We start from the raw sequence: 22191 nt of genomic DNA on the forward strand, positions 1-22191 counted from the left end.
AGATCCGTGCCGGCCGTCGAGGACCCCGCCGGAGCGGGCGAGGCCGGGACCGGTGGATTGCGCACCTGCGGCGCTTCCGGCATGCCGACGGCTGAAAGTTTTTTCTCCTCCGGATCGATCAGCTGGTGTTTGCTGATGATCCCCTGCAAACAAGTCTCATCCGATGGCGATAATGACACGAGATCCATGCCTGAACGGGTGAGTAACGATCTGAGATACGAGCGTGTAGTAGTGTTGTCGTGCTTGCGGTTCTGGTTCGGAGAACGAGAGCGAACGTGCTGCAGAGACGAGAGCGAAGATGAACTGAGGGTTAGGCTGGTATTTGAAGGTTTGCCGGAGGAGGCGTGGTGCCGGAGGAGGCGTGGTTGAGGCGTGGTCCTGCTCCCGAAATTCGCTTGTTTAAGCTCCAATTAAGACAGAAGAGAATCAAAGCCAAAAAACATTTCTCCAGCAACGCTATCACTCACATGAACTTAATTAAATACCGAGGCTTAAGCAGAACTAAAGAACCCAGAGCGGTGATTCGGGGAAATGTCGCCATCTGCTGGACGAATACATGAAGTGCAACACCAAACGGAGGAGGAAGGAGGAAAACTCATTCTAGAATTCTAGATAAAACCATATTGGCCCGGTTTCCCAGATCAGTTAAGTAGCTTTTAACAGCGAAAGACTTCTTTCAAACCTTCTTAAGGAGCCTGTGAAAGAAAATCACGTGACGTGTGTCTCCGTGTGTTCCTGCTTCCTGGATATTAAATATAGTAATAATGCACATATATATACCTTTGGTTTCTACCGTCATGGTATCAATCATTAATATGTGTGCAGACAAGGTAAAAAAAAAAAGAAAAAGAAAAAAAAAAACGAAGAAACAAAGGAATATTTTTTAATGTATTTATTTTATTATTGATTCATCCGATCAGCCTCAATCATATTCCTGTTTACATCATGTTAAATATTTGATTTTTTTGACATAAACATCATGCTCCTCAGTTGAAGAAGAAAATTATTGATTAAGTTGTTTCTAATAAGTCGGAACTGGCACCTTCATTTCTGAAGTTAGGTCACGTGGATTTGACCAGACTTCATAAAAAAACACTTATGGATTGTATGCCAGTTAGTTTTTCATAACATTCATAGCAACTGCTGCCACAGCTCCCAGGACACCTAACCCCAAGACACCAGCTTCTACTGCTGCGGCAACCTCCTGCAGGGGGAAAAAGAGCATGTTTTACACAAAGAAAAGATGATTCTTGTCTTTCAGACCTCTGAAACCATCCACAACTCTGAACATTCATTTGCAACTGTGACAACCCAAGTGTATGGGGTTGTTTGTGTCAGTGTATGGGGTCTTGCTCGCTCTCTCCCCTTTCTGTTGCAGGTTAGATTGCCTCATTGGGCTCTGGTGTGTGCCGCTCAGTGGGCGGGCCTACTGTACGTCCACAGGAGGATTTTCCAAGTTTTAGTTAGGGCCGGGCCGACTGGGGGGGCCGTTCAGGGGGCCGCCCTCGGGACTGAGCTGAGGGTGGCCTAGGGGCAGATGGAATCCGCGGCCGGCTGAGGTGTGCCCAGCCCCGCGCACTGATGACCCTCAGCCCCGCGCACTGGTGACCCTCAGCCCCGCCCACTGGTGACCCTCAGCCCCGCCCACTGGTGACCCTCAGCCCCGCCCTCTGATGACCCTCAGCCCCGCCCACTGGTGACTGTGGCAGGGTGCAGGATTGGGGCATGGTCTGCAGGGGAGAGAGGGAGTGCGGGGGAGTGGCGCACAGGTGACGCGGCTGGAACAGCTGACGGTACACAGGTGTGTCTAATCACTCTCTGTGTATTTCAGTAGGGTTGGGCTCTGGAGACGGGAGAGGACGGAAGCAGAGTGGAGCGGAGAGCAGCTCTGCTGAGGGTGCTGTTGCACGAGGAGCCTCTGTTGTGTTGTGCAGAAAAAAATAAAACTTTCACAAAGATCCCGGTGTCCGCTGTCTCTGTGACCCCCCCCCGTAGCAACGAGAAGTGCTACAGTGACCCTCAGCCCCGCCCACTGCCACCTGTGAGGGAGAGGATGAGCCACTAGGCAGGAAGGCAAAGAGGGTCGTCACATATGTAAAAAAAAAATGTATTTTGTAATGTCAAAATACACACAGATAAAGTTAAAAAAAATGCAACACATAGTGCTTTACATTAAACGTTAAGCAAACATAAAACGTATTAATGCCCCCCCAACCCCCCTCCCCCCCCATACACACAGACAGACACAAACACAAGTTACACACAGACAGACACACGCATCTATATAAATATGGGTGTAGACATGGCTGAGGACAGAGGATCCAGGTGAGGAAACGGTATCAGGTATCATCCACGCCAGCCTCCACAGAGACCATCCCTGGAGGAGGGGGGCCTCCACAGAGACTATCCCTGGGGGAGGGGAGGCTCCACAGAGACCACACCACAGCGGTGAAGCCGTGGTGCAGAGCTCCCGAACCATCCAGGCCAGAACCACCCCCAGGACGACCCCCGGGACGACCCCCTGCAGGCCAGAGTCACTCCCAGCATGGAGGCTCCCCATGAGGAAACACTGGAGATAAAAGCTACAAGAAAGCAGGATAAGATAGGCTACGTAGTTAAAATACACACTAAAAGAGTATAAAAGTATAACATTAAATCCTAAAAGTAGGTGTAGAAAGCAATACATTAAAAACTGAGAGAATAACAACTAAAACATTTAAATATAATGTGGTGAGACGCCCTGAAGTAAGTGTTCATTGGCGAGTGAGCAGTCTCCACCATTGGCGTGTGTCGCTCGCCTATTTAAGGGAGGGTGATTGTGAGTTCGAAAAGCTATTCGTCCCCACCCATTGCTGTTTTCCGGCTGCCGTTTCCTGTCTCGTTCGTCCAGTTTGCCTGTGGCCGTGCTTCCGCTGCTGGGCTTTGGCCAGCTCATGTCAGCAGCGCATCTCTCGGTGAGATTTCATTCTTAATTCCAACTGGTATGTAGTCGATGCTTGTTCCAACATGCTGTGACGGCACTTTTTGTTTACTTCCTTTGATTCACTGCCGACCTGCATTTGATCGCTTTTTCCAGCACATCCGGCGTCAGCTTCCTTCCAGTCTTGCGCAGCTGCGCATTCTGTGAATGTTTGGGCCCGCACTGGGCGTCTGTTTAGTGTAGACGATTTGTGAAATCCAGCGAACCTCACCAGGATTCCTACAAATATTGGAAGCCTTTGTCTCTCAAGATTCTGACTGTCGAGGATGTTGAAGATGCTTCATAATTGGATTTATGATAACAGGATTTCTCTTGATCGGAGGAGGGGGATTCCTGGTCTACCGACAAACGCGTAAGTCGTCGACAGCTGTTCTGGCTCTTTCAGAGCTGCCGGACGTGGCTGAAGGATCAAGCAAGGTGATCAACACTCAGACTTTAACGTTGGGGGAGCAAAGCCGTAAGCTGGATGCGATTCTCAAACAGAATTGCAGGCTAGCGGCGGTCTTTGAGCTCATTGGTAAGATGGATAACACCCTGGAGAAGTTGGAAGCTCGGCTTGGCGGGAAGTGATCACAAATTCGTCTGATTGGAGTCGCCATTGATGAACCAGAGACTGAAGGCAGACGGAAAATTACTCAGGCTGCCTGTTTTCAATAAAATTGTTGATTTTATAATCTGGCCTTGACAGAGCGGTCCTGGCCGATCGCTCCGGTCACAATCTTTCTGGTGGAATGTAAACAAGGTGACTCTGCCCCCACTAACCCTCCCCTCTCAGGAACATCTGTGGACCTGTTTCAGAAATGACCGAGCCGCCTGATAACGTCAAGGACATTTGGCTGAGAGCAGCTCTGGGCGAAGTTCACGGACGGACTGATCGTTTCACAGACGGACACTTACTGATAAACACACACAATTCCCTCAATTCAACGCCTTCCTCGGCTCCTCCCTCTTATCAGCCCCCCCCAACAGTCTCGGGGTTTCGAGCGCCAGACGGCGATCACTTGGATGTACTGTGTGGGGACCCTCCCCCACACACACACCCACATCCAAGTCTTGCGATGTCTGTTGATCTGTGTGCCGCTGAGGTGTTTTTTGCACCTTGATACTGTGTATATACTCAGTGTGAAGATGTATTTCCACCCCCCACCCCCCCCTATCCCAGTGTTACCCTTTGGAAAACAGGTGCACAATACCATTGTGTCACCGTCGGTGTTTCCAAAGTCAAAAACAGTTTTCTAAGCTGACCTAATAAACTTGATTCTGATTCTGATTAATCAAGAAGCCTTGCATCGCCTCGTATGTGCCTTTTGTACAAATCTTGGTCTCTCTGCAGTTATTATTTGTAGCATCAATTAAGTGTGTCGTATGCTCTTTAGGTGTTACCGGTTTTGGTCCCACTGCCGTTCTTGTCAACCTGAAATTAGTGAGCAGTGTCCTGGTTGGACTGACGGTGTCGCCCGTGTGACGAGGGCTGCAAGACCACCACGCACCAAAGCATTTTAATAGGCTTAGTTTTAGCAATTCTTTGCTTTTCAGGTGCTGAGCGTTCACTGCAGGGGGGCAGCCAACCCTTTTGGTGGTGGTGTTCTACTTCCGTGTGTGTGCATTCCACGTATGCTCAGTTTTCCTTAGTTTGTTGTGCTTTTTGATTTATATTATCTTACATTTGCAGTGTTTTTAGTTTATTCAAGTTATTTCCTTTTGGTTTGCAGTGAGTGTGACACGTGTGTCAGCATGGTATGATTCTTTGGACTCTTGGTCCGCTCCTTTGGTAGCTCGCCCCCTGCTGGTGGGCCTCAGCCCTGTCAATAGCAATAATAGTGTTGAAGTGTGATTGTATTTTTGATTGTGTGTTTTAAAAGAAATTTGGTGATTTTATGGGCATGAAATAAATTAACAGTTTGTATTTTCATAATATTTGGTCTCTGGTGTATTAGTCAAACGAATTTCACGTGCCCTTACAGTGTTTAAGGCCACAATAACATTGAGATAAAACAATGAGATAATAAAACAGGATAAACTAAGGGTGCTTTCACACCTGTCCTGTTTGGAGCAGTTGTTCCGGAACAGGGAACGTTTCGCCCTAAAGATGGGAACATTTGGTATATGTGAACACGGCAATCGCGCTCTGAAACGGAACAAAACAAGCGATCCGAGATCTCCTAGGAGAGGTTCGGGTTCAGGTCTCGGCCCGATTCCATTCCAGACCTGAAACGGTTCATTTTTTTTATTTGTAGTGAGAACATAATCCACACAGCAACCGATACAACTCCATTCATGTGTATGTGCGACCGCGGTTCAAGGAGAAGAGTCGGTGCAGCCTCCACCACCTTCTCTCCTATTGGACGTGCCGAGATGTCGCCTCAGCGCGGCACGGTGAAATTAAACAATGTTCAATTCGGGCATGGTTTGTGCAGCGCAAACCCTGCGGTAGGTGGCCTCTGGCCCGCCGCTGAGCTCCGCTCTGCGCCGGTAGCACATACATGAATGGGTAAAGCCTGATTTATGGTTCCGCATTAAATCGACGCAGAGCCTACGGCGTACCCTACGCCGTAGGCTCTGCGTTGGTGTAAAGCAACCATAAATCAGCCTAAAGCCGGCGGCTGCAGTCTGTGCTGCGCTGAAAGGGCCGAGTTGTTTATCCCATAGACATATAAACGTAGTAAAATATAAACGGAATGCTGAACCGTACGCCGACGTCGCCGCCATATTGGATGTTCAAGACTGTAAACTAATACAAGTAAATGGACTTATTTTCATAAAGCATCTTTCTACAAAGAAATGTACGTTTTACGTCTCATTTATTCATTCACACACGCACTTATATACTTGGGAAACAGTTAGGGACCAAATATAATATATTTAATTTACTCAGATGGCAAAAATAAGAACTTTATTGATCCCACATAGGAGTAATTCATGTTCTATCAGCTATAGAGAACAAGGTAGTGCCGAAAAACAATATATATCCCCCTCACAAAAATAGAGACATATTTTTTCAACAAAACTAAAATAAAAAAAATTCAAATAACAAAATAACATATTTCAACCATTTTTCAGACAGTAAAATAACAATAACAATAAAATGTAATGTAATATATAAAAATGTAAAATATGCTTTGTTGATGAGAAAATGTTTCTCTATTTTTCTTATTTTTGTGAGGGGGATATATATTGTTTTTCGGCACTACCTTGTTCTCTATAGCAGATATAAGGGGGCTGACACCACCTCCACCTTTAAAACCTCCACCTTTAAAACTAAACTTAAAACATTTCTGTTTAGTAAAGCCTATAGTTAGTGTTTAGTAAACCTCTAGCTGGTGTTGGTAAATCTCTAGGTAGTGTAAACTTTAGTGTGTCAGAGTCGCTCCTGTGGTTTCTTGTGCTGGCCCCCCCTTCTCCTCCCTTTTCTCTCTTTTGTCCATGTTGCAGCATCCTTTGCCGGACACCGGAACCTGCAGGTGGTCGTGGGTGGCTTGTAGCTTGCATTACGGAGCACAAGTCTTTCCCCGACCCTGCACCCCAACCTGGGACTTGCTGATTGGGCCGGAGCTTCGGGAGCTGCGTGCTGGCCTGCGGTCCCCACCCCTGGTCATCCCGTTGCTGGCCCCCCCTTCTCCTCCCTTTTCTCTCTTTTGTCCTGCAGGTGGCCATGGGTGGCTTGTAGCTTGCATTACGGAGCACAAGTCTTTTCCTGACCCTGCACCCCAACCTGGGACTTGCTGATTGGGCCGGAGCTTCGGGAGCTGCGTGCTGGCCTGCGGTCCCCACCCCCGGTCATCCCGTTGCTGCTTCCACCTGCCTGCTGTGCTGTTGCCGTCCCTGACTCCACCAGTCTGGCCCTCGGCAGGAGGGTCCCCCCTGATGAGCCTGGTCCTGCTCAAGGTTTCTTCCCTCCTAAAGGGGAGTTTTTCTTGCCACTGTTTGGCTTAAGGTTTTTCTCCCACTAGGGGAGTTTTTACCTGCCATTGTTTATGTAATAACTGCTCGGGGGTCATGTTCTGGGTATGGGTCTCTGGAAAGCGTCTAGAGACAACTCTGTTGTATTAGACGCTATATAAATAAAATTGAATTGAATTGAATTGAATATAACATGAATTACTCCTATGTGGGATCAATAAAGTAAAATAAAAAATATTTTTGCCATCTGAGAAAATTAAATATATTATATTTGGTCCTAACTGTTTCCCAAGTATATTAGTGCGTGTGTGAATGAATAAATGAGACGTAAAACGTACATTTCTTTGTAGAAAGACGCTTTATGAAAATAAGTCCATTTACTTGTATTAGTTTACAGTCTTGAACATCCAATATGGCGGCGACGGTGACGTATCACAGCAGAGGACAAGAACACTCGATGTGGCGTCTACGTATGTCTATGGTTTATCCTGGGGTGCGGAAGAGTAAACTCCTTCCGCGTTCATTTGACCAATCAGAGAGCAGCTGGTTCATGGCATTTGTTAACAGCTTTGAAACGGTACAGACGGTTGCCTTGTGAACACAACCGCCACAAACGAGAAACGAAACAACTGTATCGATTCAGCCCCTGAATCGGAACAAAACAAACGGGTAACAGGTGTGAAAGCACCCTAAGCTAAAAATGAATATCAAACAGAGTAGTAAGATCAAGTAAAAATGGTGGTGAGCATAGAAAATGATAAAGAGTTAAATGAGTCAATTAAAAGCCTGATTATAATCTAAATCTTTGGATCCTTCATGAGTCTGACACCATCATGGAGGCCCGACGGCTGAGAGGCCGAGGAAGACCCTCACTAACAGAAACCACCAAGTTTTAACGTACCTGCCGACTTTCAGGCTTGCCGTAGCGCATCTCAGTGGCGAAGTGTTCACAGTTTTGCTTAAACAGCTTGTACTCCAGTTCCGTATCCACCAGTGAACAGGCATTCTTCACGATATCATTAGCTGGACGAGGTTTGTATTTATGATCCAGGAGATTGTTGACTGTCCACCTGTCTTTCTCTACCACGTCCTGCAGCTTCTGTCTCAGCACGACACCCTCACCACTGCCACCGCTGGAGCCGATGGAGCTCGGTCCTCCCTCTAAGTGGAAATAACCAGGAAGAAAAGTGTTTGAGCTGCAGCTCACTGAGATGATGCTGACATGGTTCTACGTCTGCTCTGTTACTGATTCACACCGTTGAGCAGAGAGAACAACCTGAAACGTTGTTTGGTTTAACAGTCTGAAATGTTGGAGGAACGCAGCAGCTCACCGGGTGTTACGAGGTGAACAACGTCTCCACCACCAACATAAACAGCCCAGTGCTTATAACCAAGACGGAAGATCTCGATCAGGTCTCCAGGTTTGACTTCCTTTTGATCCTTCAAGAAAAAGAATGAAGAAAGAAAGAATTTTAATTTTTTTACTGCTATTGAAAGATTGATCACAACTTTCAACCATCCAGTGCACCCTGTCACTGGCTTTTATTGGAGTTGAGTAAAAAATCAATGAAACCTTTGAACCTAAATCATGAAAAATTACTTTGTAAACAACAATGCTGTAAAGACCCTACTTTAAATTGAAAACAAAACATTTGCAAACCATGTCGGTGTATTTCTTGATTGAAGCGGCTGAGCTTGTAGAAAATGCAAGAACTGGAGGAAAACAAAACCACAGACACCACAAGTGAGTTCAGAACATCAAATAGAGATTTGTAGTTTGATGCAGGTTTGTGATCTCTAACAGTAATCATCTATGAACTTAAGAGTTGGTGAGTTCAGTGCAATACTAAAGTAATAAGCCTAAATACTAATGGAAAATACTCTTTGCATCACCGGTTCACTTTATATTTATACTGTGTCTGTAAACGTTGATGCTGTGCATCAATCAGTGCAATAATTACCACATTCTTAACCTTTCCAGTGCAACACTAGTGCAATAATCATTCAGGTATCCGTTAATTCATACTCAGGTATACCACAATAGATATTCATAGTACCGTGTAAAATTCTTACTATGACTTTGCATGACTTCCAAATATATCAAGATTTTCGATACTTATTAATGAGGGTCCATCTAAACACATATTATTGAGTTCCAGGGGTAGGAGTTCATACGTTTTTTACTTCTTCCTACTCCTTTTTCAACATGTAAAGACTGCTGCTGCTACCAAAAATAAAGTGTCTCTCTTGCATTTATTGTTTAAGTATGTTCAAGCATTTGGTTTGAATTGGATTGAACTGAATCTATACTTTGTTCATATGCCTTACAATTTATAATATTCTTATCTCATTTTATTCTCTTTATTTTTCATCTTCATGGATTTATTTTCTTTGCCTTTTGTTTTTTTATTTTTCTGACCGAGAGCATCACTGCAACTTTGTTATATTCCCGAAATGCAATGACAATTAAAATTCTTGAATCTTGAATTTTGAATCTTGCAGTTTGCAGAGTTTATTTTGGTCTAGACCAGCGGTTCCCAACCAGGTCCTCGGTTCCACCGTCCTGCATGTTCTAGATGTTTCCTGCTTCAGAACAGCCTGATACAAGCGACTGTGTGATAAACAGACTTGTTCAGACCTTGATTACTGGCTAATGATGAATTCATTAGAATCAGGTGTGTTTGAGCATCTAAAACATGCAGGACAGCAGCCGAGAACCAGGTTGGGGACCAGGTTGGGGACCGCTGGTCTGGATCACTCAGGGAAGATTTATTTCCTTCAGAGATCACAAATGTGAACAGTCAAATAAAAACAGCATGCAGTCCCTTTTAACAAATGATCAACATTTTAACTTTTAAAAATACCCTTCAAAATAAAACCGAACCATACAGGAATAGAATTAAGAATGAATATTTGTAGACTTACAAGACATGATGAAGCAGAGGATTCAGGACGGCTGCAACTGCTGGATTGATTGAACTGAAAGTAAATGGGTGCTCTTTATAACTCTTTAAACAACATTCTTCCTTTTCATCATGTAAAATCATGTAAAAACAAAGAGACAACCCCTCCCTGTGTACAGTAGGTTTCATAATGATTATAACTACATCCTTATTGAGCTGTTGTGAAATTAAACTGACATAGTAATGTCTTATAAACCACAATTTAAATTAGAATCCAATAAACTGACTTTATTTTTCCTTTCATGATATTTTTCATGGTTTTATTTACTAAAAAAATGTACAACTTAGAGAAGATAAGATTGACTAAAACATAAAAATAAGATATGGCAGAGTTCCAGTAACTATGTGCTGCTGATGTTGCTGTTAGACTGATGACTCATGCACGACCAAGAGATGTTCATTGTGGATAGAAGCACAACAGCCTTACCATGGACAACTCCTGGGTCTCCCCCTCCCCCCAGGTCAAGAGTCTGGGTGTCGTCCTCGACAGAACCCTATCGTTCCACACCCAAATCAACAACACCATCCGGTCCACCTACTTCCATCAAGGTAACATCAACCGCCTCCGCCCTTCACTCACTCCCAACATCAACCGCCTCCTTCACTCACTCCCAACATCAACCACCTCCTTCACTCACTCCCAACATCAACCACCTGTTTCACTCACTCCCAACATCAACCACCTCCTTCACCCACTCCCAACATCAACCACCTCCTTCACTCACTCCCAACATCAACCACTTCCTTCACTCACTCCCAACATCAACCACCTCCTTCACTCACTCCCAACATCAACCACTTCCTTCACCCACTCCCAACATCAACCACCTCCTTCACTCACTCCCAACATCAACCACCTCCTTCACCCACTCCCAACATCAACCACTTCCTTCACCCACTCCCAACATCAACCACCTCCTTCACTCACTCCCAACATCAACCACTTCCTTCACCCACTCCCAACATCAACCACCTCCTTCACCCACTCCCAACATCAACCACCTCCTTCACTCACTCCCAACATCAACCACTTCCTTCACCCACTCCCAACATCAACCACCTCCTTCACCCACTCCCAACATCAACCACCTCCTTCACTCACTCCCAACATCAACCACTTCCTTCACCCACTCCCAACATCAACCACCTCCTTCACTCACTCCCAACATCAACCACCTCCTTCACCCACTCCCAACATCAACCACTTCCTTCACCCACTCCCAACATCAACCACCTCCTTCACTCACTCCCAACATCAACCACCTCCTTCACCCACTCCCAACATCAACCACCTCCTTCACTCACTCCCAACATCAACCACCTCCTTCACCCACTCCCAACATCAACCACCTCCTTCACCCACTCCCAACATCAACCACCTCCTTCACTCACTCCCAACATCAACCACCTCCTTCACTCACTCCCAACATCAACCACCTCCTTCACCCACTCCCAACATCAACCACCTCCTTCACTCACTCCCAACATCAACCACCTCCTTCACTCACTCCCAACATCAACCACCTCCTTCACTCACTCCCAACATCAACCACCTCCTTCACTCACCCACTCCCAACATCAACCACCTCCTTCACCCACTCCCAACATCAACCACCTCCTTCACCCACTCCCAACATCAACCACCTCCTTCACCCACTCCCAACATCAACCACCTCCTTCACTCACTCCCAACATCAACCACCTGTTTCACTCACTCCCAACATCAACCACCTCCTTCACTCACTCCCAACATCAACCACCTCCTTCACTCACTCCCAACATCAACCACCTCCTTCACTCACTCCCAACATCAACCACCTCCTTCACTCACTCCCAACATCAACCACCTGTTTCACCCACTCCCAACATCAACCACCTCCTTCACTCACTCCCAACATCAACCACCTCCTTCACCCACTCCCAACATCAACCACCTCCTTCACTCACTCCCAACATCAACCACCTCCTTCACTCACTCCCAACATTTGACATCGACATCGATCTCTGGAGAATAGCCTGAGTAGCACAATAAGAAGACCGAAATGCACAATCTGCATGTTGTTGGCAGGATTGTGGAAACGATGTCGGGAAAAAACAACATTACAGTTTTTCACAATTGTTTAAACACATTTATTGGAACATCAGACACAATGTGCACAACCTGAAACTCATGTTTCAGGTGGCTAAACCAATCCTGCTGAACTCCAAGCAAATTTACTGCTCTAGACTCAAATTCCCATTCCATACCACACATTTCTCACAACACTACACACAATTTCCAATAACCTGCACATTCTTCCTGAATTCCCTCTCTTGCTGTTCACACAGAACACACAGTCAATCACATTTCTAAACTCCAAAGGCTGTTGTGCAATTTGCAATCAGAAATTTGCCATTGAATTCATATTGAATGATGAAGCGGGTTCAACCTTGTAAAAAGAAGGCGCCGAGGGAGGGATATCATCGGCCAGCGTGCCATCACAGAGTTCCCTGGCCAACGTGGAGGGAACATAACAATGTGTGCTGCCATCAATTTGATTTATTTGATATGTTTATTTGGTCACGTTATAGAAGTCAGTATTCAATACAAAGTTGTTTTTTTTGCATGTATATCAAACAAGGACCAAAAGGTGTAGACTGAAGCCAAAGCTTATTTTGTCTACCCTTTTACAGTAACACAATGTAACCACTAGAGTGCAAGATTTGAAAAAAAAAAGAAGAAGAAAAATAAATAAATGTTGCTTACAGTAAACTGGCAAACTGGACTCAATCACCACGGCGTCCTCCATCACCATGCCACCCTTGGCCCCTACAACCCTGCACTTCTTCTAGCTTTCCTACTCATACTGTAAAATATTACGTATTTGTTGTTACAGTAAAGAATTGTGTGTTGTTTTCTATTTGAGTAGCCTATACATAAGAATACTATATGGGGATATATTCCATCCAACAGCTGAAGGTGAAACACTGAACATATTCATTCATCTAGTGTTTTCCATTCCTACCATAGTGTCTTCCATTCTGCACATCAGTGTTCAGTGGGTGCTTAGAAATGTCTACTCAAATGATGTATGTGTTTGGCATTTGAGAAGGAAATACCATTTAGTGAAGAGTTAACACTGTTTTGAGGGTAGAGTGTGCTTTTGCAAGATAAGTGTAGGATTTAGCATTTTGTGTGTGAGTTTTGTAATTTCTGTTTAGAGTTTTGAAAAAGTAAGGTAGTCTATCAGGAAATGTGTTTAAACAATTGTGAAAAACTGTAAAGTCGACGTTAAGGTAAACCGTGAACGAGACTAAAACTAATAAAAACTAAAATGATAGCTGGACTAAAGACTAGACTAAAACTAGAATGGAACCGTCTGCTAAAAACCAGACTAGTGGTGAGTTGAAGAGTTGGAGCAGCTGAGGTGGAAAACTTCAGAAACTAAGGGCCAAATCCACAAAAGGATTGCGCGGCTTTTGCGGCCGCTAAACCGGTGCAAATGAGACAAAAAGAGAGCGTCTAATTCACAAAGCACCCGCAAAGGGCGAATTGCTCCACAAACTGCGCTGCCAAGCAAATAGTGGCAGTCTGCGCCTGTGCCATTTGCATGCATGTAAATTAGGCAATATTCATACATTCGGCGCAAAATTGCCCCCTTTCTATGCAAATAAGCCTCATTGCAAAAAGCGCCTAATTCAGAAAGGCAAGCGCTATTTGCCACACGCAAAAATAGTGGAGCAAATACCGTCTTTCAGAAGCGTGTATTAACTGCACGCAAACTCACTGTGTGATACTGAATGATACTGTATTAAGGGTTAAATCTACAGTCAGACATGACTGTACACAGTCAGATCAAGTGGGGTTGTGGACTTATCGGATTTAAAAATAAAAATAACAGGACGGAGCTCAGGATTCATCCATACATAAGGGGCTGCTTTATTACAAACAATTCCACCATATAAACATATAAATCTAGAATGTGTGTGTTTAACAGCTGACCTGTAGGTGTGTGTAGCAAAACACAGAACATGAATTACCATTAGATCCTGATCTGATCCCGATCCGGTGTTAATGAAGTTACCGGTGCTGTGCCTTGTGCGTAAGCACAGCACAGCCTCTTAACATTTGACATTTCAATAGCTTATGTCATACAGACACTGAGGTCTTTTGATGTGTGTGTGGAGATGATGGCTATGTTCTACCACACGGTGGTGGCCAGTGCACTCTTTTTTGCTGCTTTGTGTTGGGGGGGCAGCCTTGCAATCAAAAACACCAGGCGACTGAACAAACTGGTCAAAAAAGCGGGCTCAGTGTTGGGCAGGAGTCTGGACCCGCTAAGATCTGTGGTGGAGAGGGGCACACTGAACAACTGAGTGCTATAATGAACAATAGCAGACACCCTCTCTCTCCCAATAGTATACGGCTGCAGACCCGGAGGCAGCAGATCTGAGCAGCAGATCTGAACCGCAGTTCTAGACGTCACAGAGCCCCCTACTGGATGACTGTAGAACTGCAACTAGTAGAACTGCACTGCAACTAAATCAGCGTTCCACCTTAATAAATATATGAAGATTTAATTGATAATGAGGCATGGAGCTTAAATATGAAGATTTAATTGATAATGAGGCTCAATATATGAAGATTTAATTGATAATGAGGATGGAGCTTATAATTAAAAAACTTACTTCCAGGGTAAACGGCAGGGATTCGTAGCTCATTCAGCACTATTTCAGATGTCATTTGTAGAGCATAGGTCTTTGCTGGTAGGCTCTTTTTTTTGTGGCAAGAGATTTAGATCATAGGCAGCACCAGTAGGTGCAGTTAAGACTGTTATCAAATTAAGGTGAAATTTTAAATTATTTCTTTAAATCATGAATGAGGCAATATAAAAAAATGAGTCTTTACTTGTTTTTAGCCTAATGACAATAAATATATATTTAAAAACTGAGCAACCATAAACATCATAGATAATGTCGTGATTGAGGCTTGGTAATTTACCATGTCTCTGCAGGACTGTTATATGCACAGAATTATAAAGGTGTTGCAATTGCGTGAATATGAAAAGAGACTGGGACAGAGAAGATGACAACTGTCTTGCCACTGACAGAGAGGACTAAGATGTGGCGTTTAGTGGGATATATTACCCCCAAAACTTGAACAGCATTGATCAAACCCAATACAACATAGTGTATTTGGGTGTCAAGTCCTCACTTTTGTTGTAGTAATTGTTAAAAAAAGAAATAAAGAAATAAAAACACTTTGATATACTGAAATGGTAAGTATGGTAGTATTAAGTCCAAAATTCCCAAACAGAACAATATAACATTTATTTAACAATATAACTTGGGGTAAACAATTAGAAATAAAAACACTTTGATATACTGAAATGGTAAGTATGGTAGTATTAAGTCCAAAGTTCCCAAACAGAACAATATAACATTTATTTAACAATATAACTTGGGGTAAACAATTGTCTCATCTTGATGAAATGTACAGTATATAATATATTTTCAGTGCAGGTGCAGTCACATCCCACATTAAGGAGATCTGCAGAGAAAAAAAACAGCTGAAAAAACACTCAATACAAATCACAATCAACACTGAAATACTTAAGATTCTGGAGCATAGCAAATTCATTATATTGACATTAACAGCATTACCTACCATTTGAATAGTGCCCCTTCCTTTTTCATCTGCCTCTGTAGCCTCCTATGGTGTATTCTTAAACATAAGCACATAGATATAAATATTATTATATAATCAGTTTTCCATTACAAATTGTCACTTAAAAATACAAATCCTGCATCAACAATGAAGTTCCAGCATGCACTACATGCACACACACAGGGAGAATGTTTTCAAACTTTACCTTCATGGCTAACAGCTCTGTTAAAATGAAGATCCATGTGTATCTGACATTTGTTCAACGGGGAGGGGTAGTAAACTGTAGGGCTGCAGAATGGACAGTGGTAGTTATTGCAGCATGATGTGCATCTGTGAAGTTGGGGCAAGGCCCTTCCTTTCTGGATTGTTATGTGTACCTAAAAAAGAGTGTTCAATTAGTCCAAGTTAATATTATTACACTGTTTTACAGACAAAACTGGGCCAAAACCTAATAACGGACAAATATACATTTTCATCTTATGCACTGGATTACTGGTCCACAAAATATCTAAATATAGGCTATATAGTGATATAAATGTGAATAGTTATATAAACACACATAATGTATAATATGAATAAAAAGATAAGTTAAGATATTCCTTCAATTGTCCCACAATGGGGAAATCCACAGTTACAGCAGCAACTGCACAGTTGATTGAAGAGTAGCAATAACAAACAATATATGAACAATGAATTATTGGGACGAAAAAAATAACAACCCTAACAATAATAGTACAAATATATAATCAATATAATAACCATGACATTATTTACAAGATTAATCTTGGTAATGATTGGTAATATACCAGAGATCATGTTCTTATTGCACATAATAAATTAAAAATATATATTGCAAATAGAGTCATTAACGTTAATTTCTCTGTCAAATTTAACTTAACAATATAGTTTGTGGATCATGTTAGGCATTTCACTGATTGATTAAATCACTTTTGCAGATCAATTAAGTGCCAATATATCTTGAAAAGAATACACAAAAAATGTGATTCACGGTAATACTCACACTCCGGTCGTCATCCATCTTGAGAAAAGGAGAAAACAGCACGCTGCCGGAAAAAAACGAGAAGTCTCGATCTGAACTGTTGATTTAGTTGCAGTTATAAAGTAATCCAGTAGGGGGCTCTGTGACGTCTAGAACTGCGGTTCAGATCTGCTGCTCAGATCTGCTGCCTCCGGGTCTGCAGCCATACCCTTCTCCTCTCTCCACAGACTCCCGGAGCCACAGAGGAGCAGGAGCAGCTGCAGCGGTCGGCTCCTCTCATGCGCTGCAGAACAGAACGGTTCAGGAGATCCTTCGTCCCCACAGCGATAAGACTGTTTAACTCGTTCTGAACTCAGTCTCACACACTCACCTCTGCCACAACTGGACTATATTTTAGTTTGCACTTTACATGATATTTGTTTAAAAACCTTATATGTCATGTTTATTTTAATATTATGAATGTGCTTTTATTGTCTGAATGGAAGTGTGGTTGATTTTTATGTTTATGTTTTGATGAGCTGCTGGACGGTTGAATTTCCCTTTGGGGATGAATAAGGTTCTATCTATCTATCTATCTATCTATCTATCTATCTATCTATCTATCTATCTATCTATCTATCTATCTATCTATCTATCTATCTATCTATCTATCTATCTACATGCGAAATACTAGAAGTACAAATACGTGAAAGTTGAGTCTATTGTGCTCTCTGCAGGTTTCATAGGGACCAATCTGTGTGCTGAAATACGGAGAACACTGGAAACAGCTCCGCTCACTCAGACAAGTGCAAATTGCACTCAGCCGCAAAACTTTATGGGCGTGTTTGCTCCGGTATATCATTAGAGCAAAATCTTTTGTGAATAGGACCTTAAAGCGGGGCAAATTGCGGGCGCTAATGCAGCGCAATTCACAGCGCTATTTGCGGGCGCAATCTGTTCTTTGTGGATTTAACCTTAACTGTAATGAGAGGAAACCTGAAGAAAACATCCTCCATGTGTGCAGCCATCAACATCTGTACAGATGTGTGTGGATGAGGAGTCAGATGTGTGCAGCCATCAACATCTGTACAGATGTGTGTGGATGAGGAGTCAGATGTGTGCAGCCATCAACATCTGTACAGATGTGTGTGGATGAGGAGTCAGATGTGTGCAGCCATCAACATCTGTACAGATGTGTGTGGATGAGGAGTCAGATGTGTGCAGCCATCAACATCTGTACAGATGTGTGTGGATGAGGAGTCAGATGTGTGCAGCCATCAACATCTGTACAGATGTGTGTGGATGAGGAGTCAGGACGGGAGGACCGGCTTCACTGAAGCTTCACTCATTACTACCTTTAAAGAATACGACAAAACTCCCAAATGATTCAATTCTGATCCCAAATCAGATTCCTGAAGCTCCGCAATGTTGTTTTACTACGATCCAACTCAAAAACTGACCAGTCAAAGTTAACGGTGACTCTGAGGTAACGACGAGTCAAAACTATCTTAAACAAGTTCAGTTTAGTCACAATTAACATAAATCTGTGTTTATACATTTAAAATATGTTTGGTTTTATTTCTTAAATCTCATTCTTAATTCTTTCATTTACACCTGACTGAGAAAAAGGCTACACGTTAAGTTCATTGGTTTGTTTGTGATAAATCTGTGTTTTCCAGACGGATGGACGTGTGATGTTTAACTGGAATAAATAAACCTTAAAATCAGCCTGAACATTTCTGTAAACGACTTCTGCAGCTCCTCCTGCTGCAGGATTTATTTACAGTTAAACATTTTCTAAATCGGAGGAAAAGGTCAAAGTTTAATAATAAAGTCCCTGCAGAAGTTTATGGTGTCGCTCATAAATGGATTAATCATTAAACCAGGGTTCCTTGAACGCGTCACGGAGCCACGTTTATTAACTTGAACCTTGTTACAACCAAAAACGTAATAACGGCCAATAATGTAATAATTTTGGCCATTTCAAATGTAATAAAGCCAATAGTGTAATAATGTGCCAATAATGTAATAAAAAAAAGTTTGATTACATTATTGGCACATTATTACACTATTGGTTTTAACAATCCCGACCCCCCCTCTATATGGGATGAACCTGCTTGTACAGCTGATGAACCTGGCTTTCTGTTTCAAACTGAAGCTAATTCTGATCAACAGTCTATGGCTAACCCTTTGGTTGACCATGACATTGAGGATGCTGGAAATGAGCTGGGAGGCCAAAACCTGCCTCCAGAGATTCTATTAAGAATTATTGAATTTGCTTTAATTCAAGATATGTCCATGCTGGGGACATTTAATCGGGTCTCACTTTATTCCAGGCACTATCGGCACCATTTCATCCCAACCTCTATATCAGAGAAACACTTGAGGAGAGCCTAGAACTAGAGAAAGAAGATGACTGTTCTATTAGTGTTATGAAGCTGTACAAGGCTGCTGGACGCAACAGTGGTCTGAGCACAAGAATAAAGGAGTTGTTTAGCAAGGACAGCCCATGGATGAAAGCCTGGATAGTCCTTACTCATCTGACTCTCGGGCAGTACAAAATCAAAGACATATACTGGAAGAAGTAATGCCAGTTGTCTGTTATGATTCCTCCTTTGTCAACTATTTTAAGTTTTTTTTCACATTTGTAAATGAGCGAAAGCTACTTTTCATTTGAGGAGGAACGGTTTTTATTTTTTTTTGTTCATGTTTTTGCTGTATGTATATTATATATTGCAGTTCAGATTTTTTGATTGGAAATAAACAATGAAGAAGAAGAGAGAGACGCCTCAGGACGCTTGTAACACACTTCTGTTAACCAGTCAACAAATAGATCACTACTGAAACCAGCTGTTGGAGATCTAAAATGAATGCTCTGCAGGGTTCATATGTCTAACTTTGTTTTTCATGTTTGAAAATTAAAAACTACATCAACACATTGAGCTTACAGGCCCCATGTTGGCTAAAGTGACGTTTCAAAGTTGTTTTTTTACAGTAATGATAAAGCAGCTGTGTAGATGTTTGTATTGCTCCATATTTTGTGAATATGAGTGAAAGCTACTTTTCATTTGAGAAGGAACAGTTTTAATTTGTTCTATCCTGTGTATTGTTCACTGCAGTTCAGATTTGGGGATTGGAAATAAATAATAATGCAAGTCCAGGAAAATATATGGTGAATTCATTTGACACCTCAACACCCTCAACGAGACACTGATTTTATGGTATATGCATGATGGTACACATGGAAAATGTTTAGACAAGAACATCTATGAATATCTATTTGGCTAAAGAGGGGAAGAGACCACACAATTATGAGAGAGAGAGAGAGAGAGAGAGAGAGAGAGGGGAGAGAGAGAGAGAGAGAGAGGGAGAGGGAGAGAGAGAGAGAGAGAGAGAGAGAGAGAGAGAGAGAGAGAGAGAGAGAGAGAGAGAGAGAAGAGAGAGAGAGAGAGAGAGAGAGAGAGAGAGAGAGAGAGAGAGAGGGAGAGGGGGAGGGGGAGAGAGAGAGAGGGAGAGGGGGAGAGAGAGAGAGAGACATATCTTGGATGAATAAATATGACGACTATATGTCATCCACTAACTGCCCAAAAACTGCAAAAAAAACCCTTTATTTCCAAGAGCTGCTGTCATATTTATGTGTTATTACATTATCAACTGTCATATTTATGTGTTATTACATTATTAACTGTCATATTTATGTGTTATTACATTATCAACTGTCATATTTATGTGTTATTACATTATCAACTGTCATATTTATGTGTTATTACATTATCAACTGTCATATTTATGTGTTATTACATTATCAACTGTCATATTTATGTGTTATTACATTATCAACTGTCATATTTATGTGTTATTACATTATCAACTGTCATATTTATGTGTTATTACATTATCAACTGTCATATTTATGTGTTATTACATTATCGGCACCAGTTATTACATTTTGAAAGGTTTTTTTTAATACCAGGCCAATAACGTAATAACCAGCCAATAATGTAATGCCTTATTACATTATCGTCAAAAAATTATTACGTTATTGGCCGTTATTACGTTTTTGGTTGTAACAAACCTTCACGGTGTTAAGATGTAAAATATCACAGGAAAAATAAAGATATGAAATAAAAACAGCTCAAAAACACAATCAAACCCGAACTACAAACCTTCTTATTCTGTCATCTAATGTTTCTCTCGTTACTTTGGTGTTTCCAGGAACGACGGAATACTTTCCAGGAACTAAACTAAGACGTTTTGACGACAGAAGAAACTTCAAAACGTTTCATTAAATGGTTCTTAAACAACTTGTTACAAAATACCGAGTTACTTGTTCCTGCAGTTAATAGGGAGGTTTTACTCACCAGCTGCTCCAACTGCGTCGCAGCTTCATCTGCTGAAATCAGAAGCAATTTAGAAAAGTTAAAGTTTAACACTTTTACTGTCAGAGGGCAAAGTTCAGTCCAAACACGTTTTTATAACATGGAGTTCAGCCGGTTCCGACCAAAACATTAGTTTTTGTCACATTTGTGTAAATGTCCTGCAGAATCCACGAGTGAAGCTTCAACCTGCATCAAAGTTTCACGTTTGTGGTTTTAAATCATTTAATCATTTAAATCATTTAAATTAAGAATAAGATTTAAGTAACAATAAACCTGACATGTTTTAATGTTGATCTATTTATCATTGATCAATATCATTAGTTTTAATTAAGAAACCAGTGAATGAATAAAACTGGAATATAAATAACTTTGTTCTGAAAAACCTTAACATGACACAGAAACAGAGACTTTAGGAGACAGAATGATGAATATGTGAACTCTGTGTGGAGGGTTCAGGTTCAGGCGACCCAGCAGTCTACCTGTCCGTACCTGTCCGTGCTCATGGATTGTTTTTATTGTTCCTGTTTTATTGATTGTATTTATTCTAACGTCTGCATGTGAGTGAACTTGCCAGTGACCCAGCGATGTGGTTTGTGAAAACTTGTATTCTCTTGGCTGCGATCTTGAGCGTGATAACGCTGCTGCTAAACTTCTCCACCTGTCATGGCGTGGATGAACGGCGAGTTGGGGAGAATTTTCCTCAGCCGTGACTTTCTACTCCCTTTACGGACATGGATCGCCGGTGATATACCAGCGGACATCCCAGCTGAGCTCTGTAGACTGAACACCAGAAGCAGGAATCGGAATCGGAAAAGAGGGAGAAGAGGAGGACGACGTCGGAGACTGAAACATCTCAGCCTGGACAACCGCTGCAGACTGCCTACAATCCTGCTGTCAAATGTCCAGTCTCTCAGACACAGGACGGATGAGCTGGAGGCATGGCTTAAGTGGAAACCCGGCATCAAAGACACTTGTCTTCTCGCCCTTACGGAAACATGGCTGGGCGAGATGGATCGGGACGAGGACCTGAACATTAGTGGGTTTGGAAGCCCAATTGGTCTGGACCGAGACCCGGAGATAACCAGGAAGAGTCGCGGTGGAGGAGTGTGTCTCTATGTGAACAAAAGGTACTTTGAATGAATGAATGAATGAATGGTTTATTTCGGAGTAGGCTGAAGCCGAGGGCTTATTCTAGCCTATCCTGGGCAGTGTATCATTCACTCAATATGGTATCCGGTGGATGATAATACACAAATAAGAAAAGAAATATATAAACAGAAAACAAAGAGAAACTGTCATTGCATTATATTATATAAAGATAGTAATACCAATATTGCAAAAAG

The 22191-nt window shown here is 42.4% G+C and overlaps 1 protein-coding gene across 2 annotated transcripts; it reads right to left on the reverse strand.

The window, feature by feature from the left end:
- Positions 1-877: 877 nt before the first annotated feature.
- On the reverse strand, positions 878-20896 carry LOC133442161 (phospholipase A and acyltransferase 4-like). 2 transcript variants are annotated; one of them, XM_061720119.1, is made up of 6 exons: positions 20831-20896; positions 9806-9859; positions 8541-8593; positions 8212-8320; positions 7782-8041; positions 878-1204 (listed from the first exon to the last, which is right to left on the reverse strand). In XM_061720119.1, exons 2-6 carry the CDS (start codon positions 9810-9812, stop codon positions 1115-1117), a joined length of 519 nt encoding a protein of 172 aa, XP_061576103.1. In that variant the 5' UTR covers positions 9813-9859; positions 20831-20896; the 3' UTR covers positions 878-1114. The 2 variants fall into 2 exon arrangements, with proteins under 2 accessions (XP_061576103.1, XP_061576104.1); XM_061720120.1 differs by lacking the exon at positions 20831-20896 and adding an exon at positions 20636-20745.
- Positions 20897-22191: the final 1295 nt, after the last annotated feature.

This window comes from Cololabis saira, chromosome 4 (genome assembly GCF_033807715.1).
Source record: "Cololabis saira isolate AMF1-May2022 chromosome 4, fColSai1.1, whole genome shotgun sequence".
NCBI lineage: Eukaryota > Metazoa > Chordata > Actinopteri > Beloniformes > Belonidae > Cololabis > Cololabis saira.

Excerpts from the sequence above, each read along its gene's own strand:
- LOC133442161 (XM_061720119.1), bottom strand. Across the intron at positions 8,321-8,540 it reads TCAAGAAATACACCGACATG|GATCAAAAGGAAGTCAAACC; the intron begins GTTTGCAAATGT and ends TTTTTCTTGAAG. Across the intron at positions 8,042-8,211 it reads TGTTCACCTCGTAACACCCG|AGGGAGGACCGAGCTCCATC; the intron begins GTGAGCTGCTGC and ends ATTTCCACTTAG.